The 27,701-nt window shown below is 36.9% G+C and overlaps 2 protein-coding genes across 4 annotated transcripts in view; one reads left to right on the plus strand and one right to left on the minus strand.

Moving 5' to 3' along the window:
- Positions 1-23,011, minus strand: part of dnah5 (dynein, axonemal, heavy chain 5) — a 91,091-nt gene extending 68,080 nt beyond the window's left edge. The window contains exons 1-18 of the mRNA XM_017309635.1: positions 22,709-23,011; positions 12,562-12,696; positions 11,969-12,053; positions 11,676-11,836; positions 8,786-9,004; positions 8,343-8,480; positions 7,386-7,562; positions 7,100-7,213; positions 6,873-6,980; positions 6,538-6,660; positions 6,100-6,315; positions 3,256-3,282; positions 2,238-2,345; positions 1,710-1,795; positions 1,405-1,612; positions 1,209-1,322; positions 857-1,063; positions 525-605 (exon numbers count right to left, since the gene is read on the minus strand). Of these exons, the coding sequence (XP_017165124.1) occupies positions 525-605; positions 857-1,063; positions 1,209-1,322; positions 1,405-1,612; positions 1,710-1,795; positions 2,238-2,345; positions 3,256-3,282; positions 6,100-6,315; positions 6,538-6,660; positions 6,873-6,980; positions 7,100-7,213; positions 7,386-7,562; positions 8,343-8,480; positions 8,786-9,004; positions 11,676-11,836; positions 11,969-12,053; positions 12,562-12,696; positions 22,709-22,798 (2,397 nt within the window). The 5' untranslated portion in view covers positions 22,799-23,011. The remainder of the gene's footprint in view (positions 1-524; positions 606-856; positions 1,064-1,208; positions 1,323-1,404; positions 1,613-1,709; positions 1,796-2,237; positions 2,346-3,255; positions 3,283-6,099; positions 6,316-6,537; positions 6,661-6,872; positions 6,981-7,099; positions 7,214-7,385; positions 7,563-8,342; positions 8,481-8,785; positions 9,005-11,675; positions 11,837-11,968; positions 12,054-12,561; positions 12,697-22,708) is intronic.
- A 954-nt stretch (positions 23,012-23,965) lies between these two features.
- The window catches only part of triob (trio Rho guanine nucleotide exchange factor b), a 97,569-nt gene continuing 93,833 nt past the window's right edge, over positions 23,966-27,701 (plus strand). Inside the window, exon 1 of one of the 3 annotated variants that reach the window (XM_008432168.2) lies at positions 23,966-24,297. In XM_008432168.2, coding sequence (XP_008430390.1) covers positions 24,228-24,297 — 70 coding nt within the window. In that variant the 5' untranslated portion in view covers positions 23,966-24,227. The remainder of the gene's footprint in view (positions 24,298-27,701) is intronic. The other 2 variants (XM_008432167.2, XM_008432160.2) reach the window with 2 other exon arrangements.

Consider the following 27,701-nt stretch of genomic DNA (forward strand, 5'->3'; position numbering starts at 1 on the left):
AAAAATCATATTAATAAAAGGAAAACTGTGTTATAATTCGTGTTATATGCATTTGTTGAAATGCACAGCTGGAACCTGACTACAGTAATTATTTAAATACAATGCGTCACAAGACTGAAGGATGAGCTACAAAAATTAGAAAGCCGTAATCTATCTACACAGATCAAAACACGACGATTTAAGATGCAAATTTTCTGCTTTGCTTCTGATTACAGAAAGAAACGTCTATGTATTACCTCCACCAGAAATTCATAATTGGCCAACAAAATGTTTACACAACAGCTCTAATCAGCCTTTCTCATGCTACTCTGATTGGTATTAGTTTCTGTAAAACTAACATTGATTTAATGGGCCTGAATGTCAAGCAGGCTGATCAATTCAGTGTTATCCTAAATACCTATTCATCTAAGTTCAGAAAAAGTCTGGAGTTTGGTTTTCTAAGTCTGAAACATGGGCGTTTACAGGCCTGATAACCACTGAAATTATTTTACACTATTCAGCTTACTGTCAATGAAACATCTCACCTTAGCAACATGTGGCAAGGACAGCTGTTCAAATACAGGTTGAATCTTGGATCGCACTCTGGTGTTTTCACTCAACATTAGCTGTGAAAAAAAAATATTTTCATATTTTTGGCATGGTAAAAAACAATATTAAAATTCTGAAATTGAAAATCTACAAATGGATATAAAATTTATGCTTTTTGTGATTGGTTTTCTGCAGTGTCCTCAATTTTCAACTATCTTTTTTTAAATATATAAAAAGTTTAAAAATAAGACATTTTAATGTAATTCCTAATATGTCCTCTATACGTTCTAGGTCTTTTAAGAGATATGCTTCTGTGTGGAATATTCACCTGTAATTTATCATAGTGTTTCTTGAGTATATCCTGTTTCTGCTGCAACAAAACACCAAAGGGAGGGATCTCCAGATTCATCCGCTTCATGCAGTCAGTCTCCCTGATCTGCGTAAGTATTTCTGGGTCAAAGTTCACATACAGCTGTCCAGTCACTGAAGATCTGACCAAGAGAGAGGCCTTCAGGCCAGCCCTGGCATATTCCATCTGCATGCGATTTTCGTGCGTCGTCAGAAAAAAACAAGTGGAAAAACATGTTTGTGAAGATATTTTTGTCTGTCAAAAATTTTTAATAGTAGGGTATTACCATTTCAGATAATAATACTATTTTCTTATTGTCAGTTTATTGCACCTTTGTCATCCAGCTGTGATGGTACATAATTTCATACTCCAACAGGATCCTTGCTACCCTGTTAAAGTTCCTGATAATCTTCTTGGCCTCTGATGTGGAAAGAACACCTTCACGCTGAGTTAAGAATAAAAAAAATTAAAGAAACATATAAAAATAATCAAAACCTTTTATTAATAAATTCTAAATTGTGTAAAACCTTTTCAAAGAGATTCATGGGAGCTCGAATCCGGCTGTACAGCTGCCGAGCCCACATGATCCGAGCCGCCACTGGTGGCATGTTCCTAGCAACAGGAGGGTCCGATTTTTGCTCTGCATAGACATTGGAAACCATTTCAAGGTCCCGACCGTAGTTCTGCAAGATGTGTTGGTACTTTTCATTAATCCCAAGATCAGGAATGCCTAGTCTGTGTTTCAGTAGGACAAAAACATAAAGGCAAGTTGCATTTAATCAGCCCTAAAAACTAAGCAACAAAATAAAAAGATAATGTGAGCGCAAGGCACCTTTCAAATTTTTCCAGCACATTTAAAGCTCTTTCTGTATTTTGAATTTTTTCAAATGTATCATCCATGAAAGTCTTCAGCTGGTTCTGGAAAAAACAAACACAAGTCACAAAGTGTTAATCAACTCTGAAATCCACTGATTGCAGTCTAAAACAATATCTCTGGGCAGAGTGGCCAATATTTTCAATATTTAATATCTAATTTTCTAGCAAGACTCTAATCAGTGAACAAGTCTATTCTTGATTGCAAATATGTCTTAAAGATAGAAAAGAAAACAACAAAAAACACAGTATGCATCTTTTTCCATTTCACCTAAATGTATATAACACATAAAACCAAATCTGCCCAGGCTGGCTTGTCTTCAAAAAGAAACCAATTGTTTATTCTTACAGTATCTCAATTGCATTTCTTTCAGATTCTCCATGCACACATGGAAAATACTAATTGCTAATTTAATACAGCTATTCACCTATAGATAAATCGGTTTAGACCAGAAGATATAATTTGATGACTTTGCAAATTACTTACATGGAGCTCAAAAGTGCTTTTGCAGAATTCCTCAAAATCAACATCAAAGTCAGTTTTTCTGTGGTCTAGAAAACTGTAATTCTTCTTTTTCATGTTCAACACTATAGCCTGTCAGACACAAACATAAAATCAAATTCAGTTGAGGAGGCAAGTTGTGTACCAAACATGTTTTCAGACTGACAGTTTGTTAGGTGTCAAAAAAAGCTTTTATCACTTAAAATATGCTACTTTCTAAATTTGAACTCTTTACAAATGTGTTAGTAAGCAGATGGTGAGAGGAAAATACCTCTAAATATCAATTAAAACATCACACCTTACAAGACAGCACAATTATGCAGTGCATTTCAAAAGTATTTTAACTTTTTCACATCTTGTCATGTTACAACCTCTTCGATGTGTTTTATGTGTTCATGTGAAGAAGTGAAGTGAAACTTAGATGGTTTTCCAAAATACAGCACCTCAATGGTAAATCACAAAACTCATATATACTGAGATCAAACTTTTCTATTCCTTAAACTGGTCTGTTTACTGTAAATGCCTGTCTCTTGTGAACTGTTACCTCTAATGCTTAATTACCCACAAGTAGACAAGTTAAGAATTGTTGGCTAAGCTATGTATCACAAAACACTGTATTCCATTGAGTAGTCTCAGTGGAATACATAATCTCATAAATGAATCTATGTACGGTAGTCTCATTTATGAGACTACACAGACTGAATTGAAAGCTTTAACTGCAAAATAGCATTAAATGTTTGCAAACAGTATAGAAGAAAAATATCGTCCAAAAAAAAAAGCTATTTTATTCTGCAATGGACAATTAAGATAAAAATAAGAAAAAAAGGAACAAATTAAAATAATTTACCAATATCAATGTTCCATGCAGTTAGTATTGTCATTAAATAAATGAAATAGACTGAAATAGTTTGTAGAAATTAGATCTACCACTGCAAGTTGCAAACTACAAAACTAAAAATAGATCATGCATTGATAAGTAGTAAAGACCATGATGAAACATTACCTCCCATTTTGCCTGCATTTCTGCAGACTGTACATCCAAGGAAGCAAAAAAACAAACAGTATAGTTCACATTAATATATATCCACAAGGTAAAACTATGCATTCTAATTTTGCTTGTTCATTTAATTCCAGCATCATTTTATAACCGAGGGCAAAAGGCAACACAATTTAGTTTTGCAAACAATCTCCAAAGCACAGAACTGGGGAATAAATCTATCACTATAATAGAAATCGTGCAGTCAGATTTAATTCTTTTAAATGAGCTGCACTGATTGTGCATAGTTTAGTAAGGTAATGAAGACACTGTTTGGATAACAAATGTTCTGACTGTGGCGACATTTCAGATGAAATGCTTTTTGATTCCTGTTTTATAATCACAAAAATGAAACAAAGATAAATTTCCAGAGTGAGGTGAAAATAAAAAATAAAAACACAAATCCGATTAAAAGGCCCTTAACCCTCTGATGCGCAAGTGGGTCCTTTTTGACCCGGTGAGGTAATCTTTTTGCAATATCTTTGTAATGAAAAGTTTTCATCACTTCATATTCCAGGTATTCCTCAAGAAACATCTTACTGATATCATGCAATTCAAATTTTTAATTTACCTTTTATACATTTTAAGAAATAGCATGTTTTATGTTACTACCCCATTCTTCCGTGAGTGGGTCCAAAATGACCCGCATTCATTTCCTATGGAATTTAATGGGGATTTTTGTTTCTGACCAATTGTTACTGTCAGGAAAACATTTTTTTGTGAACCAAACACACTGATACCTAAGTGTCACCCCTGAATAATAATATTTTACACAGCAAGAACTCTTACATATAAGTATTATCTTTATTTTTTAACTCTCAAATGTGTTTGTGTGTCAATCGTGAGTACTGTGACAGCGTTATTGTCACAAATCAACATGTTAGCCTTCTTCAAAGTTAGCCAACATTAGTTATCTAATCAACTAGTTAACATTACCACCTATACTTTATTGGGCATGTGTATTATTTGTGTCTGTGTGTCTCTGTGTGTCTGACATCCTGGATGAGAAAACCAAGAGAGAGAATGTGTTGAATGACATACAAAACCTGTTGATCAATGTGTTCAAGGTTCTTTCTTTTATCATCTCAATAAATAAAATAAAAATGCATAGCTATAGAAATAAATGCATAACTAAATGAGCCAGAAAAGTATAGAGTGCCTTCTTTGGGCCAGGGAGGACTTCCTGCCCCCAGTGGAGGAGTTCAAGTATCTCAGGATCTTGTTCACCAATGAGGGAAAAATGGAGCAGGAGATCGACAGGCGGATTGGTGCAGCGTCTGCAGTGAAGCGGGCGCTGTACCGRTCTGTCGTGGTGAAGAGAGAGCTGAACCAAAAAGCGAAGCTCTTGATTTACTGGTTGATCTAACTTCCTACCCTTGTCTATGGTCATGAGCTTTGGGTCATGTCTGAAAGGACAAGGTCACGGATACAAGCGGCCAAAATTAGTTTTCCCTATAGGGTGTCTGGGCTCTCCCTTAGAGATAGGGTGAGAAGGTCAGATATCCAGGAGAGACTCAGAGTAGAGCTGCTGCTCCTTCATGTCGAGAGGAGCCAGTTGARGTGGCTCRGGCATCTGRTCAGGATGCCTCCTGGACGCCTCCCTGGTGAGGTGTTCTGGGCACGTCCCACCGGGAGGAGGCCCTGGGGAAGACCCAGGACACGCTGAGGATGTTTTTTCAGCTGGACTGGGAATGCCATGGGTTCCCCCAGAGGAGCTGGAACAAGTGGCTGGGGAGAGCAAACTCCGAGCCTCCTTACTTAGGTTGCTGACCTCTTGACCCGACCCCGGATAAACAGAAGATGGATGCATGGATGGATAAATAAATCACACCCATACACACACTCACATGCGTGATACATAGCATAATAGATTAGAGACAGTAATGTTAGCTAGCCTGGTTAGCTAGCTAGTTTCAAGAAACATGCTGTTTTGCACCCCCCCACATGCCCACACCCACACATACATAATGGACGTTGACATTGTCCTTTATTGACATTTCATCATTGTTGTTGTAAAATTGCTGCTGTTGTCATTTTGTTTTAAAAATGTTCTACAAATTGTTCTAAAAACGTTTAAAAAAGTGAAAAATGAGAATATTTCAAACATGAAATAACTCTTGTGTGAAATAAAACACAGTAGAAAGTATTATACAAAACATTATTTTGAATCAAAATGATAAAAGTAGCATAAAAACACATTGATTGTAACCCGGGTCAAAAAGGACCCAGTCACGGAAGACTGTATAGTCAGTCACTCACGCATCTATTAAAATATAAAAGGATAAAAATGTAATGTACATTATAAGAACAGAGAACTATAATGAAAGGCCTCTTTAAATGGTTTATTGCTAATTAAACTACCTCAATAGTATGATAGTATGCAATTTTCTACAATCAAAGACATTTTTAATATTTTCACCAAAGAAAACTCTTAGCAAATCCCAATGAAAACCTGCATATTATAACGCCACATAAATTTTTTCTGTTTCTGAAGTATATTTAAAGTAATTGCTAAATTTATGTTATTTTCATATAAACACATATGGTTCATGTACAATTTCTATAAAGTTCATATATGTATACCTAATACCTGTAAGCTGTGAGCATTTGAAACCAAAGTCAAATTCCTGCTTCGTATTCAGAATCTTGACCACTAAAGCATATTCTGATTCATTATCTTTCATCCGCAAGAAAGTGAAAACCGCTACTGCACAGGTTCAGCTGGCAGAAATAACGTCAACATTTTATGGAATTCAATTCCGCACCATGAGAAGAACTTCAAATTTTGATTTGGGAATACTGTACACCTACTTGAAATCTGGTGGCCATTGTTTCAAGTCCTTCAATCTTGGAGTCCTGAAGTGCAGAGTAGGTGGAGATGGTGTCAAACATTTTGAGGATCTTGTTGAGACGTCGCTGGAATGTGTCAAACTTCCCAAAGATGTACATTTCACTGATGTCAAACTTTCTCTGAGACGGAGATTGCTCTAGCTCCTCCTTGGTTTTGTGAAAACACCGCTGGTACTCCTGAGCAACACAGTTTGAAACAAAGCAAACTCATCTTCATCCAACTGATGCAGCTGGGTTGGGTGCCTGACTTGACTTACAAACCGTAATACCAGGACTGTTTGTTCGAAGACAGAACTAAAGTAATTGAAACCACATCTAAATCATAATAGGGGACAAATGCATAACAAAAAAAACCTGATGAATAAAAAAAAAGTTATTTCAATAAGGAATACCCAATACCTGATTTAGATGAATTGCAGCTTTGATTTTATCAGTAACCTCTTGTTGAGGTTGGTCCCATATTGAATTGGAACCATTATTAGTGATGTAGGTTTTGCAAGAAGTGATCATCTGATTTGTGACCTGGAAGTACAAGAGATTTTGTCAATTACTTTCAGTCTGCTTGAGAATTTTATTATGTGTACAGATTTTCACATCACTTTGCTCACATATTCCACCTATCTACTGCAGCTATGCATCTTTCCTTTGAGTTGATTTTATTTAGAGACATTAAAAGCTATATCACAAGCATCTAAATTTGGATTAGAACAAAGTAACCACCGTATTTACAGCACCTTAACAAAGAGTGATGTTATTTTTTCAGATGTGTTATAGTAACGAGAAATGGTGTGAATCATCTTGATGGCATTGATCAAACCAGGGATAGCATCCACCATTGATACCTGGAAGGAGAAATATTTTCATTTTGTAAAATCCTAACAATTTTGAGGAACGATAGGTTAATTTTTCATCCATAGAAACATGATACATGTTTATTTTGTTTATTTTTTTTTTTACTTACAGGGTCACTGTTGTAGAGTGGGTCACAAAACTTCTCTAAGCTGTAGAGGTACTTTACGTTGTCTTTGGCCTCATTAGCTCCTTCAGTAATCCTTACGTCTAGTTCCCGCCATGACTAAAGCAAAAAGAAACACATGCTTCTTGCGCTTAATTCATTGCTGTATATTATTCAACGAAAATCTACATATAAAGATTAGAATAAAATTGAAGTTCACTTAGGCAGCAAAATAAAACATCTTTTCAACATGTGGTGCATGTTCCAGTCACGAATGAGCGTCATTTCTGACCTTAATGAGTTTAGATTTGGCCAGTAGGAGAACACCCAGTACAGCACTGACTTCCGGGGTTTTGAGCTGGTCCAAAAGATAGTTGAAGCGAGCCATTCGTTTTTTCCAGTGGTCCAGTTCAGCACGAGGCCCGAGGTCGTCAGCCTCCTTACGGAGCTGGTTACTCTCTGCGAGAACCTGGAGAACAAACCTATATGCTGTATTTTCTAACTTAATTTATACAGTGTGTATTTAATTCTTACAAACCAAGAACATATTCATCTGGACATAGTGGAGTTAAGTTGCAGGACATTTTGGACAGACTGTTTTGTCCAAACTTTGAAATGTACATAGTTATTACACAGTAGACATATATTTTTGCTGCAGAGACTGATGTTTAAAAATCAAATCAGCCCCTAGCTGATATTCTAGGCTGCCAACTTTCTAACTCAAAACTTAATGTGATTAGGTATTGCTGTGTTCTCTGAGCCTCTAACATAAATTGCAGATTGAAAGGTCTTCTCTGTGCTTTCAAAGACTTCACAGTAAATCTAAGTATATTTCATTTATTCCATGCATAAAGTTCACAGATTTTCTATAACTTGCACAAAAAAAGAGGAAGAAAAAAAAAAGTCTGTGACTATTAGCTGAGTGGTTACATAATGCCAGGAGCCATTATGTCAAAACGTTGGTGTAATTTATTAGGCAGTTGATATTTATTGGGCTACCTCTACTGATAAACTTTAACAACAACATTTACTTGTTGTCCAGTTTTATCTTTTTCTTTATTGATCAAGCTATGCTTTTATTATATTGTTGATGCATTCTGCTTTGTCATAGACAATTCAAGCAGACAGAAAATGAATCATCGCTCAAATCCTGTCCTTAAGCAGTTCGGCAGAACAGAAAAGCCAACCTGACTGAAGCTAGTTTCAACATGAAATATAAATGGTGATACCTTGGAGAATATTTTCTCACCTGTTCTATCTGTTTGATCCAAACTTTCATACAGGCTTCCATTTTTTCAGTGGTTTCTGCGCTGTTGGCTGCTGCCATGTAATCTGCTGGGGATTTCAACACCCGCAAGTCAAACGTGTCACACTCCTTCAAGGTAACCTGGAGGGAAAACAAAAGATTTCTTTTTTCCCTCTCTGTGTCTTTAAGCTACCTTCATCTGGATGCAAGTTTCTGCATGCATATCCATTTTTTCCTGCTTAGAGTACAGATGTTCAACAGAAAGAACATGAACTTCAAATAAATGTCAAAGCTATTTCCATGGCTTTAATATTCTTTACCCTTTATTTTAAATGTTAAATATCTCTCGTGTTCATAGGGTTACAATAATTTCTATTAAAGTGATTTGAATTAGATGGCTGTTACATGCTTTCTAATTTATTTGTAAAGTGGTGTCTGTTACGTACCTTTTCTTGTAGACTCTCCTGTGCACTCGCCAGAACAGACACAAAGCTTTCAAGTGAAGATATGAACTCTTGTTTTACACCCTGGGCCTGGGGAGTAGCCAGATCACCCCAGCCATGGTTTATTTTCCTCAGTGTGGGGATAAAAATGTCTGAAAGCAACTGCTCCACACTTTTTAATAGTCCAACTTCTGTTGTATCCAACATATTGAAGTTCACTTCCTGCAATTTCAGAAATATGTGCACTGATTACATAAATGAAAAGTCATAGTATTTCATCTTATTTGGATTTACGTAGAACCATTTTTTTTCTGCAAAGCCAAAAATCAGGAAAATTCTCCTGTGATAAAAAGAATGTGCCGTACTCTATCATACGTAGAAATCTGGTATGAAAAGAAAAACAATGTTAAATAGAGCTAAATATGATGATCATGAAATTAAATAGTTTATGGTCTTACAACACAAGAAATAAAATGTTTTTTGGGGGGTGTCGGGTGTACTGGCAACACTATTCATCTGGGCATTGCCCCACAGGAGCAATACAAAACAATGAGCTTTTTTATTGATACTAACAAGTATAGAAGCTAACTAAACTAACACAGTCTCTAAATAACTGAAAAGGTGGAAAAAGAAAAATTTTTGTGGAAATTTCATAAAAAAATGAAAATGTTTGAGCATTTTTATTTTGAAAAAACCTGGACTTGTCTAGCCTATTTTTATTTGTCAGAAACCTTCGGCTTGTCTTATCAGACCTGACGCCGGCTCCGCCCCCATGCGAAAGTAGAGCAGACCTCCGACAAATAGTGGTATAATGACAAAAATAGTGGAACTCAATGATTTACAGGAGACGCTTTTTTGAGTCATTTTTGCTCAGCCAAAGCTGAGGCAAAGACAACAGACAAGTTTCTTGCCAAGGTCATTTGCTGGAAACAACGGAGAAGCAAACCTGTTAAAGCCCAAGTCTTTTGAAGCCAGATGAAGAATAGGGTGCACAAAGTTTCACTGGATGTGAATGCTACGTGTGACGCATTTTGCACACGTCCAAAACGGGTGAGTAATAATTTAAATAGTCCGTCTTTTTACAATCTGCCTTCAAGAAAGTGCTTTAAAACATATAGTAGCATAAAAAAGGTGCGCTACCGTTGTTGTTACATATAAAATCAAGTATAACTACCTTCACTTGCTGATCTTTGATTTGACTATCAATAAGTGCAGTTATGACAATAAATGGGAGGCTTACTACCGGTTACCTTTGTGCACTGCAGACGAATATATGTGGTAATTGCCATGTCAATTAGCATATCTGTATTCACGCGCCACTTCTTCCTAAGTTTTTTATTGGTGTTTGGCAAACCAACTTAACTTATATTTACCGCCACCTGCCGGACTGGAGTGTGAACATCAATGATAATCAAAGGGAATTTCACTCGCTTTCCTCATTAGCTTCAGAAGATATTGTAAACTGTTTGTACTTTGGTTACTTCGGCACTGTTTGTTACGGTGGCCGACAGGTGCAAATGCGCAGCAACAGAGAAAACATGCAAACAAAAAAAAAAGACACGCGCACAAATGAAATGCAGAAACATAAAAATAGACGCAAACAAAAAAGAATACAACCACAAATGAAATGCAGTAAACAAAAAAAGAGACGCAAACAAATGAAATGCAGCAAGGCTTAGCTTTAATCAGTCAAACCCATTTGCTTAGGAATAAATTAAATACTTTAGTGAACCAAAAGATTTAACAGCTATTACCTGCCTTAATATCTGTGTTTCACCTCTACTCATAGGGGAAAACTATCGGGAATTTTAAAAACAATTTGCCGGGAGACATGGGTTCTCTCTCGGTGTACCGAACATGGAGCGCCCAGCCAGCTGACAGCTGGCGAGGGGAGCTGGCTGTTAATACAGCGGGAGCAGACATCTCCGAAAACGTTGGAGCAATATTGTAATTAAGTGATTTATTGATGAACTGAGCTGATATTTCTGATTTATACATCTACATTCTCGCCTAAAAACTTTGTAAAAAATCATTTTGTATAATTTTAAGTGTAATACAGCACTTCTGGAGCACTTCCGGTTTTCAGCACTTTTTGTTTGCATCTTTTCTTTTGTTTGCTGCATTTCATTTGTTTGCGTCTCTCTGTTTTATTTGCTGCATTTCATTTGTGTTTGTATTCTTTTTTGTTTGCGTCTCTTTTTTGTTTGCTGCATTTTAATTGCTTTTTGTTTGCGTCTATTTTTATGTTTGCTGCATTTCATTTGTGTTCGTGTCTTTTTTTTGTTTGCATGTTTTCTCTGTTGCTGCGCATTTGCGCCTGTCGGCCACCGTAGTTTACCATCTGTGAAACAAATCTACATGGTGTATCATTCTTTCTCCGCCTTTTGCTATAATCTGTAGCAAACATAGTCTTTTACCAGCAGAGGTGATTAACTTGCCTGCAGGCAGCATGTGGGCAGCTACAATCAATGAACAAAACAACCTGTGATATCACAGTGTTATTGACGAACACCCCTGCTGCCCCACTTATCTTTAGACAAAAGAAGCATTCATGGACACCATTTATCCTTCAAGCTTCACTCAGACATTTAACTTTTTTTTTTTTAATGTTTTGTTAGATTTAGTCAAATACCTTTTAGCACTGCATTCTGACTAAAACAGATGTTGAAGTTCTGTTTCTTTTCTGTTGCCCCAGAATTTATTTGTTCAGATCAGGTCAATAATATGTGTAATTTACTTACTACCGGGTTTTATTTTAGATCTATTTCATATAAGATAGTTAATGTGCAAAATTTCTCAGGTCTTACAGGCCAAAGTTGTACTTTAATCTGAAAATATTATTTATTCCTATTAAAAAGAAAAGGTCTATGCTTTTATCAAAACACTGACTCACTCTGTGTATGTTCTCGGAGGTTATTGCTTTCAAAGTGTTTGCTCTTGTGAAGAAGACGCAAACTCCGGTCAATGCCACGTCCCTTCCATCAGTTACAAACACTTTCCTTATGGGACCTGGCTGGTGGGAATCAAGCTGGGTGGGTGGAGTGGTTGCAGCTGCTGAAATAAGGAGTTAGTCATCAGTCTACGTTACTGCTGGACTGTTTTCTATATTATCACTAGTAACAAAAAGAATTTCACTGAAGATATTTAGTCAGTTTTGATTCACTGAGTGCTCTTTTTTCATGTTACCTCCTTCTACGAGTTCAGTGTCCTGATAATAAAACATGAGGTGTGGAAGACCACTTGCCACAAAGAATTGTTCCATACGGTCAATCTGTCCCAAGAAACAAAATAAATCAGCATCATGAGATTTTGCAAACATTGATGGAAAATGTTATATAACACTATGAAAAAATAACAACCAGGCTGCAAAATATTATTTTAAAAAATCCCAAACAGAAAAATGCATAGTTTCAAAATCGTATGCAAAAACTATGTTTATGAAAGCATTACAGTTTATACAGAAACAATTCAGTCTAAATCACAATTTTTGTCAGTAGTTGCGAAATACAAACCTTAAACAAGTAGTTTATAAATGTGTGCTACTAATATGTGATAATGTCCTATGTTACAGTTATCATTGTAGTCTTTCCTAACTATTTTGTGCTTTTGCAATGCCCAGGACAACAGATAAAAATACCACATAAAAAATAAATGATTGAGAGTTTTCACTTGGTCTCTTTTCAAAATTGGCCAAAAATATATTCTTTGTTTTTTGAAGGTTACTTATTGTTTTCTCCTTAAACAATAAGGACATTTATGTGAAAGTTTAATTCACACACCTGATTTCCTTCCAGAATGGCATCTTCAACATCAGACTTCTCCAGTCCCAGGCATGAAGCCACAATACTGAGAATGTAGTCATGCCTTCCGTCCAGCTGGGCACGCTTAGCCTCACGCTCCTCTTTTAGCTTTTGCTGCACAAAAAAATGTACAGATAAATGTTATTGTTGAACTGATATAGAGGAGTTCTGAAGTAAAAACTAATAAGTACTTTATGTTGATTAAGTACTGACTTAATTTAATCCATTAAGCAAAGGTAAAGTCATTGTGTGATTCAGCAAAAAGTAATAACTAATAAATTTGACCATTAGATTAAATATCTTTTTTAAATAATTGTTGTTTATACATTTAAAATGTTATTTTCCTGTTTAACAACATCAACTTGGACACAAAGATATTCATATATTCATCTTAACTATACATCTCCATCAGCAGGTTTGCGATCTGCACTGAGTTGCCAGATTTCACAGCTTTTTTTAGCAATAGGATAACGCTGCACACTACAATTACAAGAAATGCACCATTTGTTCTTTATCTTGGTCTTACACTTTAACAACAGTAGATGGGTACAATTCTTTCTGTTCTTAAATTGTTTTCGCACTTTAAGAACAGTTCTTAAAAAATGGTTTTTGCACAGGCTTTACCATGATCAGAGATGGTGATAAAAGACAAATCTACGTATCAAATTTAAACCTAAACTACCTGTGAAACAAAATCCCAACACCTGAAAGCTGGTTCTGAAGCACAAGATATTGTAATGAAGTTTCATAGTAAAACTTCTCATTCATTTTATGAAAGAACAGGCCTTCCGGGAGCTATAATAGCATATAAATATTATGGACCTTTGTTCTTGTGCAGGTTTATTCCAGCGCATCTGAAGCAGATCAAAAAGCAGCCAGACAGAGCTAAATATAACACCACTGAAATCATAGCAAAGTGTTGAAGGATACATTTCAAAGTATGGTATAATTAGAGTCTGAAAGTTATGATTTATGGAAACAAAGGGTATCACTAATACATAAAAGCTTAGGTAAATGAACATGAAAATACAGAGTTTTTTATTATTATTATTTTTATAAATTGATTAAGAAAAATGGTGGAAAAATTGGGTGGGATTAGCTTCAGTGTAACTGCAGATTAATAATCCTACAAAGGCTTCAAGGCTGAAATGTGAAGACTGAAAGCAGGGGTTCTTCTTAGTTAGACCCCGGGGGATTGGCTAGTGAGAAGGGGAGCAGGCCGGCTTCCTCATTTAGAGAGGGTGTCAGCGTTAGTAAGAGCAGTAGCACATTTAGCTTTAGAGTTTTGACAATGTGCAAATCAGAATGTAGCAGGAAGGTTAAAAATGGTTTTGGTAAAGATCCCCGAGGTGGCCCAATTACAGTTGTTGATTGGCTAGAACAGTGGTTGGCACTACTGCCTTAAGGATGATATCGAGTTATAATTCTGGGAAGGGGTCTGTCTCCATTGAGTTTGCATGTTCTTCCACAATCCAAAAATATGAATGTTAGATTAATTGGTTGCTCTACATTATCCTTCGGTATGAGTCTGTCCAAGTCTTTTGGCGCTGTGTGATTCTGTGTTGCCCTGTGATGGACTGGCATCTTTCTCCAGAGTATCCTGCCTCTCTCCTAACATCATACTTTATGTCAAAAAAATCTATCATGCATTAGAGCTGGTCCCTTTCAGAATCAAGAATTAGATTCTAGAGAACCAAAAACTAAATAAGATCATTTTAGTCATTTTCTATAACTAAAATGAGCTTTGAAAATGAATATTAAGAATCTACCTAAGAATATATTTTTCTTTATTCCAAGAATGACTTGTCCTCTCCCTGGCTTTGGTCTAATTTCGAGTCATTATGTCTGACATTAAATCTGAGAAAGAAAAAAAAATGTTAAGGTGACGGGAAAAAAAAGATGAAGAGTTTTAGTTTCAGAAACCCGTTTTCTCCACCATCTTCTTTAATCAGATTGAACCACAACAGAAATAGAAGGAAAGCCTTATATTCAGCTTTTGTTGGTTTTACTGTTCCCACTATTCTCTTTCTTATAATGAAAATTATTGCACAACTAACCCCTAATAGGTGACTAGTGGCAGTAGACACCCAATAAGAGAGATGTAACTTGTATATTTTTTTTATTAATTGCATTATTTAAACAGCTGAGTGACAAAGTGTTGCAAAGTGTAAATCATACTATTTATCATATCTCCTTTAAGGTTGTAGACAGGAATTAAAGCAAGTTAGAATTTCAGAGATGTCTATGTCAAACCATTTAAAGTCGCAATAATTCATAAATTTATAATGTATTTGGGGTTTTAAAAGTAGAAGAAACTGAGTATTTTTTATAGGGACTGTGATGATAGACATTCAGACAAAGAGCTTTGATCAGCCTAGTGAGGGCTTTTAAAAAATCAAGCATAGGAAATGCGGTAATGCAATTAAATCGGGATAAGAGGTTGTTGTGGCTGACTGCAAGAGTCATGTTCAAGGTAATGGAAGGAAGCGGTAAGAGGACATTTCAGAGGTTTATATGTAAAAAATCCTGCTCTACCTCTGCAACACTGTTTGACCACCAATTCAGGATGTCTGTGAGTATTATTAGGGCTCACATTACAAGCCACATCATTCAACTCCAGTAGTTGCAAATCAATTCAAACAAAGAGTTTGCAGATTATAGTCATAACTACAAATGCCTTTTATCACTTACTGATTGTAAGGTACTTGTAGGTACCTTTTTGTTTTTAGATTTGTAAAATTTAAATGCACATACATGTTGCATTTTTACGCTTCAAAGTTTATTGTGAATTGCCACTTCTAACAGTACACCATAAAGGTAATAGAATTGCTTCAGATTGTGATATTCTTATTATGTGTTTTTTGGGACAATTTCACTTTCGCTGTGAAAAAAAATCCCAATTGTAGTCCCACAAGTAGATAAATCACTCCGTTTTTTTTTTTTTTGCTGACTGTTGTAGACATGACAAAAACACTGTCTCATGTGTGCTACTGAGAGCTTAGTGAGTGATGATATGGGGCAGAGAACCAAAAATAAAAAATAGACTAGCACTGACTAACCAGAAACACAAAGAAATAACAGATGTCCCCATTAAAGTTAACACACAAGTGTATAACATAATACTTGTTTAAAATTTGGATGCGTTTCATTTAATAAAATCTAGTTTAGTCTTTCAGCAAGATATTTTTTATCGAATTGGTTACAATTAAGTTTGGAAGACTGGATCAGCCAAATATCCCAACAGCCTTCCAGCACTGGAGTAAACTGGGCAGACAGCACCCGCATGAGCCTTTACTGGTAATAATTTCCAACTATCAGGAACAAGGCTAAGAGATCTAACAGAACCAGAAGAAGCCAAAGCTTGTTCTGAGAAAAAAAAAAGGACACATATGACTTGCCCGGGGATGTTTTCTGTTTTAGAAGTTATATGCACAAATCTAGAGTTTATGTTTCCATACAAAGAGAGATAGAGACCATTTAAAATGTCTATCTTCATTAACTAAGGGCATTCAATCCCCAACCTATTAACAATTCAGTTTAAGTGGTTAACATCATCTTGTTTGTTTATTAATAGGTATATAAATTGTATTACCATTAGTTTATATATTGTTTTAATGAGCAGATGCAGTTTGCAAGAATAAAGTTTGCATTTAAAGAGACTTTATTGCGACAGACTGGCGACCTGTCCAGGGTGTACCCTGTCTCTCGCCCGGAACGTTAGCTGGAGATAGGCACCAGTACCTCCTGACCCCACTGAGGGACAAGGGTGTAAGAAAATGGATGAATGGATGAGACTTTATTTTGCTTATAAAATATTCTTCTCCTTCATCTCATTAAGTGTACAGTTTATAGTCTCTCTGAAAAAAAAATCTTGCCCAATTTGAGACTTTAGTTCAAGACTTTAGTTTGAAACTGATAAAAATACTTTATCTAAACATACTGACATAAAACCTAATGCTCCTCCTTTAACATAGTAGTGAGACATTTTGCCATGTGTTCCACATACATACATATGTATCCATATATCGTACTTTCTAAAATGGGTAATACAAAGTCACTTAAATCAATTTAAAACTAAAAACAATGTCTGAGTTACTTCACTTTTACAGTGCCTTTATTAGCACAGCAAACTGATAAAGAAGTCTTGCTCTGTCCGGGCTCTGCTGTGAAACCTCAGGATATGATCGTGCAAAGAGTAATTTACATTTAGGTTTAATAAAGTAGCATCCAGTTGAATTGAACAGTTACGTACAAGTAGCACAGATGAAAAAAAAAGTGGTTATTGATGTCGGAGTGAAACTAATTTCTTATCTTTTAGAAGATTTCCAAACAAAACTCAACCACAGTGGCATTATTGGTCAGACATGTAAATAGGACACACCACAGCTGTCTGGGGGACTTTTCTTTAACATTTTGCAACTTTTCTCTGTCTTGAGTCCTGCGTTTCTAAACGGCAACATCAAAAAGCAAAAATACATAATCCATAAAGTGTTATGCTGCACATAAATTTAATGAGCAGGTGGAATCTATGCCAAAAGCAATACACAAGCACAAATCAACGGTTTCATCCAATGGTAGTCACCCACGTTTATTTCTTTGCATTACACAGACAGGGAAACCATTCAGAGGCAGACTCCCGTCACGACAATACAAACATTGAAGTCCTTCAGAAGTTAACAAAAGCCCAAGCAGAGATGAGTAATGCCAAACTGGCAAGTCCTATACTGAACTGTCAGCTCTGAAATTAAAAAGTAAACTGTTGTGACAAAAAAAAAAAAAATACAACACAACAGGTTATCATGCATGATGTGAAAAAATGGAAATATCATGCTGCCAAGCATAGAATTATAACAAAAGCGAAAAATCATTGTTTATTTCTGCTAGTTCCATTTCCAGTGACATGGAAGGAAATGAAAGAGCTGAAGATGGCCTTAAGCAGGACAGTAAGAGAAGAACGGAAGAAAAATATCGTCAGCTGGCAACCCAGTCACTCAAATTATTTCTCTTACCCGAATGACCTTTGAAACAATTTGTCTCCAGTGCCTCTTCCTAAACATCTGCGACATGACAGCTTGCTGATCAGCAGCTTACCTCTCCTGCATCTTCTCGATAGCCACCTATCACTTTCTCATCTGCATGTGCACTCGCACCTCGGAAGGGTTAGAGCTATCAATTGTCAGTGTGGACTACACAACCAGCTGAGCTGCAGCTGGAAATGCTATCTATAAGTCTAACGGCCCCTCCAAATAGAATTTGAGTTTAGCACCAAATGGAGACATGTGAAAAAACAAAAGTGAGTAGATGAGATCCGGTACTTAGTTTACAGATATTAACACATATAGGACATTTTATTTTATCTTCTTCCCAGCATTTTGTCCCTTTGTTTTTAGGATGTGCTCAGTGAGCAGAATGCAGTAGATATTTTGTTGAACAAAAGATGAAAAGTAATTAAAAGGCAATTTTTATTTTTATTTTTTATATAATACATGAAACACCAGTAAAGCTTTAAAAAAATGGTTTTGATAGTTGGCTAGTTGTTGGAAGGATTAATTGAGTCTGATTGCATTTCAGCTGCCTGATTAACCTAATGTTAAGGAGCGATTATTATTTCTCATGATGTTAAGGTCAGGACTATTGAGAATAATTTTTGTTGTCTTTTTTTTACATTTGACCTTCTCCTGACTGTATTAACAGAGCTATGCTCCAACACTCCTGAATTATAAGGCAGAGCTACCTCCTTAGCAGCACTAAGTGCTGGAGTGGACTCATAATGAAGCATTCATTTGACTCGGTGGTGGTGGAGTCAGGATGCATCTAAAAACTTCAGGACAATGGCTCAAAGACTGGCCGAAATTATACCAGTGCCACCATTTGCATTCTGAGGTCAAATAATTTAACCTGATAGCCAAATAGAGTTTTCTTGTCTGTAATTAAATAGCCACATGGTGACCAAGGAACACAACATAAAATAGATTTGTAGTCAAGACCACCTAACCCTAAGCTCCATTCATTTAGTCGTTTCCATGGCACTTTTTGTCGTCAAGAGGTCGAGATAAAAACTTCCTCTTAAAAATTGTACAACCAACTTGTGTCTTAGGACTTTATACAAAATAAGTTCCTTCTGAAAAAGTAGCTCTAAGTGCAAAATTTTTATGCATTTATTTCATAACAAATATTGTGAAAGATTTGAGAAAGGTTAAACCCATAAAGACCAGAGAAACTTGATCAATTTGCCCACGAATCAATTTATCAAAGTTACTCTGTGTAGGAAAATTAACCACACAAAGATTGTATTTTAATGAAATAACATTTTGCGTAATATTCGTGGCTCAGTGACACATAAAAGCTATAATAACCAATAAAACCCCAAAACATCCTATTTCATTTCTTTGCAACAACATTTACTAAATATCAACTACTCATGCACTACCATACCTCACTGAGAAATATCAGTTCCGAACTTAATAGCTTCCTTACTCAGGGATCCAAAAGAAACACAACAGCTAATCAATGATGAATTACAGTCAGCCAACGCTATTTGAGCAGCTAGCTCGTCTGTAACATCAGAACTCTTGGGTCACCTTACCTTGTTTTGATAGTCTGGTTTAAAATGCAGCATAGTTGTAGACGGCCTTTCAGACTGGCTGTCCTTTTTAAATCATTCCAAAGGCTTAACTAATTTAGCTTTTCATGACTTTAAAGAACTACAAAGACGAGTCAACAGAGAGGAAGTGGTTTTACTACACTATGGGGGCAGTCAGCCTCCTTGTTTGACATGAGAGAAAGGTTAGTGCCCTGAAATTATCAGAGTGTTGCTCGTGAAAGGGTACTGCTAACTAGATAATGTGGTGTTGGATGACGTCCTGTCAGCAAGGTAATTATCATGGTCCCGCTCTCACCTTACCAGACTTTTGTAACAATAGGATGGAGAGACAAAGGAGAGTAAGGGTAGAAAGACTGTTTGGTAAGGGGGATATTCAAACACTGACTCTCTTGAAGTGCAAATGCACTGCAAACACATGTGACTTATATGGTGAGGGAGTGTTGTGGTTTCACACACTCACACCTTCATTATGCTGTCTGAATTACCATTGTATAATGATTGTTTTACTCGCATAGCTAGAGCTATGACAGCGAACAAACGGTGCCATTAGAAGATAAGTTTAAGATGCATTGAGAGTTAATATGCCATCTGTAAAAAAAAGTAAAATAGTTGCTTATACAAACTACATATATGTAACAACCTTGAACTAAAGACCACAAAAATAAGGTCTTTTTTTAAAGTATGTTTTTGTTTAATTCTATGGAACTAATCAGAATTAAAAAATCGTAATTATAATTTCTTCATTTTGATAGAATTTCAGGTCACCCAGCGTCTGTACTTTTGAGAGAAGTATTTGCATTTGTTTCAAGCCTGCAAATGCTAAAAAGGTTTGCAGTTAAGAGAGTCGTTGTTAACCATAACAATCAATCTCCCAACAAAAGAGCAGGAAAATCAACAGAGTTTGTCAGATATTTATTTTTCCAAGTCAGCTGTGCCTACAATAAGATGGTGGGTTGTAAAAGGTAAGGCTATATCATGGAAGATATCAGTGTCAAAACATAAAAATGGAAGGCAAGTGACAAAAAAAAAGAAAAAGGAATCAATATCTGTGTGAGCAGTTTTAACAACTAAGCTGGACAAAGCAAGATTATAGCCAGCTAAAGAAACAATCATGAATTGTGGATAAACTTGTGATAGATTCAGTGATGAATGTTAAATCTGGACTGACCCAAAGAGGTGTAACTGGAGCAGTTGTTAGACATCATGAGAATAAATCTCCCTGGCCGTCGTTATCTCTGCAGTGTATGTATTGGTGGGCATTGAAATTTTAAGAGTTTTCTTTCTAGGAAATCAAATGTATAGTCAAAGACATAGCTAGCAAACAGTCTGAGTCTCAGTCCAATTAAAAGTTTGTGCTTATCTGTTAACCGTTGTCAGAGAATGTTGCAGTCTAATTCATAAAAACTTAGAATTTCCATTAGTGAGCTCAAAGATCAAGTTGTGATAAAAGCAATTGGAGGTGCAACAAAGTCAACAAGCCATGGTTGAAAAGGCTAAGCAATTATGCACTATTTTAATTCTTCTAGTATTTTATTCAGATTACTTAAAATGTTTATTGCAAGTTTAAGTCAAGAGTCCATGGTCTTCAAGTACATTTTTTATTATTATTATTCAAATATATGCTTAGCAGAGAAAATGTAGACACCACATACAGAAAGCAATTTGTTTAAAGATTATGCAAACAATCTTTAAACAAATGGTACAACCATTTGAGAGTTATAAGTAATGATTGATCAGTGGACTGCACACTGGATTGGAGCTTAGCACTGTTGCCTTAAAATTTCCTGAGCTTGAAATCTGACGGTAGATACAGAGGAGTATTCCTCAAGCTGAATAAGACTGCCATTCCAGTTCATCTGGTCCCTGGTAAGAGGTTGGGTCATGCAAGGATAACTGTTGTTGATCGGTTTAGAACTACATGAGACACACAGAACTCTGACCCAGTACGCAGAACATGTTCAAGAATAAATTAGATGTCTCTAAGGATCCCTGTGTGTCAGAGAAGAGACTGGAAAGCATAGCAATACAATTTGGTTTGGCCATGAGCTGATATTTCTGTGTTGAACTTTCTGCTTGTAAGCTGCCACGAAACAAGAGAGTGATTATGAATTATAAATGAAGAGGCTGGCTCCCCAAATGAGAATACACTGACTAAGACAGGAACAGGTCTGTGTTTTCAGTGGAAATATTTAAGCTTACCCTGCAGAAAAAAATTGTTAAAATAGATGTGGGACCAGTTATATTGATCATGCATTTCAGCAGATCAACAGATGATCTGTTTCTGATATATTTCACTACATGATAGATGTAGTGAAATATACTGCTCAAAAAAATAAAGGGAACACTTCAGTGTTCACTTAAATGTTAAAGTGTTCCCTATATTTTTTTGAGCAGTGTATATTCCATTGTCTGTTTCAGTTAACGTGACACTTGAGAAGTTGTCCATGTTTGGTCAGAGCTGATGGCACAGACAAAAGCCTTGATATTCTTTTCAGTGGAAAGAAAGATATTGTAAAACTCTTCTTCCATAGCAAATGAAGAAAATGACATTGTAGGAGACATGAGGGGGTTTTGTACTTTAGAATAGTGTAGTCCATGTCCGCAAAAATGCTGTCCTTCAGTGATACAAAGTTGACACAGTCTAGCAAAGGGATATCACTTAAATAGCTGGTGGAGAAGCTGTACATATCTAAACCAAACAACTTCAATGGGATTAAAATATGGGATTAAAATAAACCAAATTTAATTAATTTGCAATGAAAAGAAGAAGAAACTCCCTAAGAATTGTTGACTCAGTGGTTCTGAATGAATATTTCTCACCAGCTCAACACAATAAAGCCAACCTGATATAGTACTGCAATATTAAAAGTAAACTTTGACTGCATTCATTATCTTTGTACAGCATTTTTACATTTAGGCAACTCTTGTGGAAACTATTTAAGGAATATGCCACCATCTTGTGGGGAGATGGCTACAGTACAAACAACACGATGCACTGCTCTGATGCTGCCATTTTTACTCTATTTTGTTGCACCAGGGAATCTAATCAAGTGGCTCTCCATGTAATTACTAAAAGGCTTTTAGGATTTAAAGTTGAAAATGAAGTGTGTGATAATTCTATAAAGGCATCTGTAAACAGTTAAACACTTTCATATTAACAAAAATATAAAGTTCTACTTTAAAACCTTTAGTGTTCACAAAATTAGCTACCACATAAAACACACTGGAGGGTTGTTTTCAGTCCTGGTTAATGTTTAAGCCAGATGACTGAGCTGTTAAACTTTAGATGAGCAACAGCGAATGTTCAAATCAAACAGTCACTTTAAAATGTATCAGAAATTAAAAATGATAAATAAGCACATTTCAAAAAGTGAGTAACTTTTTATGGGCACATTTACCTTTTTTTATTTTTCTTTTACATAATTAAAAAAGAAGCTTTTAACCAGTTTAGAAATTTTTGAGGAGGAAAAAAAAGCATTACACTCATCTTCACTGTTATGTATTATTATTATTAGCCCAAACCTGTATTTCCTTCTGCATCTCCACAGACATAGACGACTGGCTGGTCCTGCTTCTGTAGTTGATCTTAGCATTCCGGGAGCTGAAGGACATGGCTTCAACTTTTCTTCCTTAAGAAAACTCCTCATAGAAGAAAAACATTACCCATACATCAAACCATACATCCAACCACTGCTCCTTTTTTTCTTTCAATTAATTTAGTTAAGTTTGCAGAGATTTTGCAGAACCCTTCCTCTTCGGAGCACTTGTGTTGTTAGTTACCAGGGCAACAAAGGAGCAAGAAGAAAAAAAATAGTGGGTGTGACGTTTTTCCTCTCTTCTCATTTTTTGTTTCCTTCTTCATCAATTTGTCTTTCAAAATAGACAACATTTAGAACATTAAATGCACGTGACATTGCATTAAAAAATATCAACGTATGGAGAGAATGGTAACAATCAATGTGCACTATCGTAGCAGTGTTCAATGCTTATCTACAATTTTTATAACAGTGTTACAATTGCTTTCGACAAGTAGAGAAATTATTAAATTATTATTTTTAATAAACCTCACTTTGAAATAAATAGGACTAGCCCTTTAAGTTGAGCTTGCATTTAATAACCCTCACGGTGCAATGTATTTGAACAACCCTTAGATGGCAGTAGCCCAACGTCTATAGGAAAAAAAGACTGAGCCGGAGCTCATAGGGAGAACTGGGTTAGGTTTGTGGGGCAAATGACCTCATACTGTAGCATCATCTTCATCAGTAGGAGATGAAGAGCGAGTGAACTCATCCTTTCATTTTACTATCATTTTGTCCCGCTTATGGGCAAAGTCATGCTAATCTAATACCGATAACATGGAATAGCTTACAATATGAGTATTCCTGTAGTCCGACATAAAAAAAAAGATAATAATCATCTAATTACAAAACCAAATATTTTATTGACAAGAATTTGAACAAATTGTTTGCGAGAAGGTAGTCTATAAAGAAGAGGAGGCGGAGTAGTTCCCGGTGGATGTTATGATTTTATCTGTCGGAGCATCTCCGCTTAAGCAATTAAGACAGAATCCTGACACCCACGCAGTCCGCATCAGCACCGCAGCGTGTGGCGCACATCAAAAAAGGAAAAAAAAATTGGGTGGCGCACATTGCACCAAACAACCCCCCCCCGAAACGGAATCCCAGGATATCCCACCCTCACCCACCCCTTGAATCGGAATAGCCCTCCTTCATCTGTTCTCCTCCTCTTTTACCTCCGCCTTCTCTCATTATCGCCCCCCCCACCCTCCTCCCTCTTCCTCCGCCACCTCCTCCTCATCCTCTGCCTCACGTCCCAACTCGGGAGCGCCGCCGATCGGTCGCCAGGATTTTCCCCTCTCGGCCAAAATGGAGGAGGCTTGTCGCTCATTGAGGGGATCGGATATTATGGATCGGCTTCAATGAAAGTCGCCAGGATTCGCATTCCTTGATCGGTTCCGACTTGAAGCAATAGAAACAACCCACGGATACCTAAAGCCGTTTCCGCCCGAGCGACCGCAGCCATGAGCGCAGGAGAGGGGCTAGATGAGGCTGCAAAGGACGCGGCAGACATAGCGGCGTTTTTCAAATCGGGTAAGTCAGGAGGAGGAAAAAAAAAAAAAAAAAAATAGGGGCGAGTCTGCCTCTGACAGAGCCGAAGCAAAAGCTTTCCGTGTGTTTACCTGCTAGTCCTGGAGGTTATTATTTACAGATGTCACAAAATGCCTACGCGTGAGAGATGCGCCGCACACCGTGCGTCTGAGGGGCTGGAGGCGAAACAGTTTGTAGGTATTTACATCATTCCAGTCGAGCACCGACCTGTCATATTGCAACGTTTTATGGGAACAGCGCGAATATCGCCCTGAAATTTCCGAAATGCCCATTAAACAGTGTGCCCATCTCGGGGTTGGACCAAATCTGTTGCGAGGTGTGAACGGCTAAAGCCCCGACAATGCTGATTGTTTTGACGTAACATCCATCACAAACCCACTGACGGCTCACAGAGCAGCTTTCAGAACGCACGCATAGAGGCCAGTCGACTTAAACAATGTCTGTGAAATATGTAAAAGGGAAATATGGAGGCGTGTGTGCAATGGGCCCCTCTGATGTGATGGCATCGTCAAAAAAAAAAAAAAAAAGGTTGGGCCTGTTTACTTTCAAACCCTACAGTCAAAACATCATCATCTCAAGCAGATTCGAGCAGGGTGCACTCCTGGCCCTATAAACAATGCTTTGCAAAAGTATTTATTGCTTCAACAAACTTGATTCTACTTAATTGGAGGTGCATGGCAGCACTGTAATGCATAATTGTAAGGGGTATTAGTATTTTATTTTAATAAAAGTCTGAAAATGGTGGCATGAATATGTGTTCATCCTACTTTAATCATATAATAGCTAAATAAAAACCTAAATTGTCCTTCGGAAAACACCTAAAACTTGTGTGCAATTTGAGCTGAATGTAAATGCAGCTGTTTTTAAAGGCCTCTGACTGGTTGCAGAAATGAACAGAGACTCACAGAGACCAAGTACCTCAGCATACAGGTCAGGGATGAGATTGTGGAGGAGGTTACAGCAGGGTCAGGTTGCAAAGCAATATCCAAAGCGTTGAGCATCTCACGGAGAACTACTCAATTCTACTGGGTGATGGTAGGAACACATTTTCTTCAGGAGGTGAAGGTTCACCCTTCAGCAGGGCAGCCACTGTAAACATACAGGCAAAGGTAAAACGGCTTGGTCTAGATTAAAACACATCCATGTGCTGCACTGACTCTTAAGAGTCAATTTATATTCTAAATAGCTTGAGAACTATTTATAAATGAATAGGGAAATATTTAAAAACTGTCAAGTATACAGTTCTACCATGATATATCATGAAAAGGTTAATTGGATAGGAATACCTTAGCAAGACTCTATTTATTTATGCTTATTGACCTCCAGCATGTTTAGCTTACAAAACAGAGTCTTTGAAAGGCCCAGTTTCAAGTCAAAGTCCAAGATGGTGTCCAGATCAGCACTCACCAAAACAACCAGCTGTCTCTTGCTCCTTCAGCTGCTTCCCTCTGTGACACTTGGTGCCTTTGGGTCTGCAGGTCAGCTTCCCCTCTGGCCGAGACCAAGCAGGGATGCTAACTTTTTCTTGTGTCCACCTAGATGTGATTGTAAACTCTTAGTTATCATTGATTTATCTGACTTGCACCCCCAGATATACATTGACTATAAACGGTCTGCAAGCTACATCCTTTCCTCTCCAAACTGCCACTGACAGTCAGACAGTTAGGACTGTTGTAGAAATGGATTGTATTCAAATGCCTTCTTATGTCTGGCTGGATGCCTGCCAGTGTGTATTTTCCTATAGCTGTGTTGTACCCAGCCGGAAAGTTGGCTTGCAAGTGAAGCCGGGTCTGCTTGGATGTTTGTGTAGCGACAAATGCAGTTCATACAGTATTCATGAAGGAGACAGAAATAGTTTGTACCCTGAGGAATTTTTTTATGTTTTTTTTTTTAAAAGAGACTATTATGAAGCGAAAGTATGGAAAACGAAGTCTGTCGGGAAACAGCACAAGAACACTGTTGCAAGTTGCGTTTGTCGCACACAGTTTAGAACTGAGGGTTCTGGAAGTTCTCAGACTTTTTGTTCACATTTTCTATTCATTCCAGGGGAGAAAAACAACTTTTATTGATTTCCATTGTGTTTATGACCTTCACAATGAACATATTAAGTTGTATAAAGAGTTTACTGCATTCAGCTTGTGTTTTATTTACTGTTTTTATTCCTGAACAGTTCAAAGCCAGTCAGTATTGTCACTGATGTCTCATTTGTCTTTGCTGTCTTTATTATCCATCTATATTTGTTTTCACAAACGCAGTCTGTCTAAACATGACATCCCTGTTTATTTGGTCATACAGGGACTCCATATGTGGTGCAAAGTCTAACCTTTGCAACAATCTCCCCCTAATAGATGCCAGCTTGTTGCATGTTGAAATCTTTGTACACAGCTGTAGGCTCTGGCTGATCCTAGGCAGTTTTATTTCTGAGGCTCTGTTTACACTTTAGCTGCTCTTCTTCAGAAAAGATGAAAAGCAAACATGATTGACTGGCAGCCTGATTAAAGTGAGATGCTAATTTCTTTATTAGTCAGATATGGAAGTATGATTGTAAGATTTAGAGATTTAGAGCTAGTTGTTTGGCTGATTAAATTTTAATTTGCCTCACCTGGATGGAAAGTATTATTATTGGCTTTTTGCAAGACTTGATGTTTCTTTCTGCTTGATTATTTTCAGGGAGCAGATGGTGCTTCATCTCAAGCCCACTTTGTTGCTTTGGATTACAGCTCAGCTGCTGAGTCACCCTCCCAGGTTGCTCATGCCATGACTTCACATCCCTGCTTTCAAATTGTGCCAAATATTCCTAAATGCCAGTGGCTAAACGGACAATATAACTTTATCACTTGAGTTAAGTAAAGGTAACTTAAGCCTAAGGTCTCTCTTAAAAGGCATATTTCCAGATTTTCTTCTCTTCAGTTGTGCTTAAGGCTTTCATCCATACTTTCATCCACTGGGTGTACCTACTTACCTATGCAGGGTCATGGGGAACTATCTCCAGTGGTCAAGTGGTGGGTTACAGACTAAACAGTTTTGCTAGTCCATGACCACACAGAGATACAAGGACAAACAAGCCGCCACATACTCAGTCACATGAGCAATTTAATCAGACCAGTTGACCTAATGTGCATGTTTTCATACTGTGGAAGGTAGCCAGAGAACATGTAGAGAACCCATGCTTGTACTTGAAGAACATTCAAACTCCATGGAGAAAGACCTCAGGCTGGGATTCGAACCCAAAACCTTCTTGCTGCAAAGTAGTAGTGCTAACAACTGTGTCACCCTGCAGCTTGTCTATATAAAAAAAAAACTAAATGCAAGGTAGATGAGCACATGGTGGAAGTTACAAAGACTGTTACATTTGGAGAAATCTGCCATTAATGCAAAATACCATA

Source organism: Poecilia reticulata, linkage group LG16, assembly GCF_000633615.1.
Source record: "Poecilia reticulata strain Guanapo linkage group LG16, Guppy_female_1.0+MT, whole genome shotgun sequence".
Taxonomy (NCBI): domain Eukaryota; kingdom Metazoa; phylum Chordata; class Actinopteri; order Cyprinodontiformes; family Poeciliidae; genus Poecilia; species Poecilia reticulata.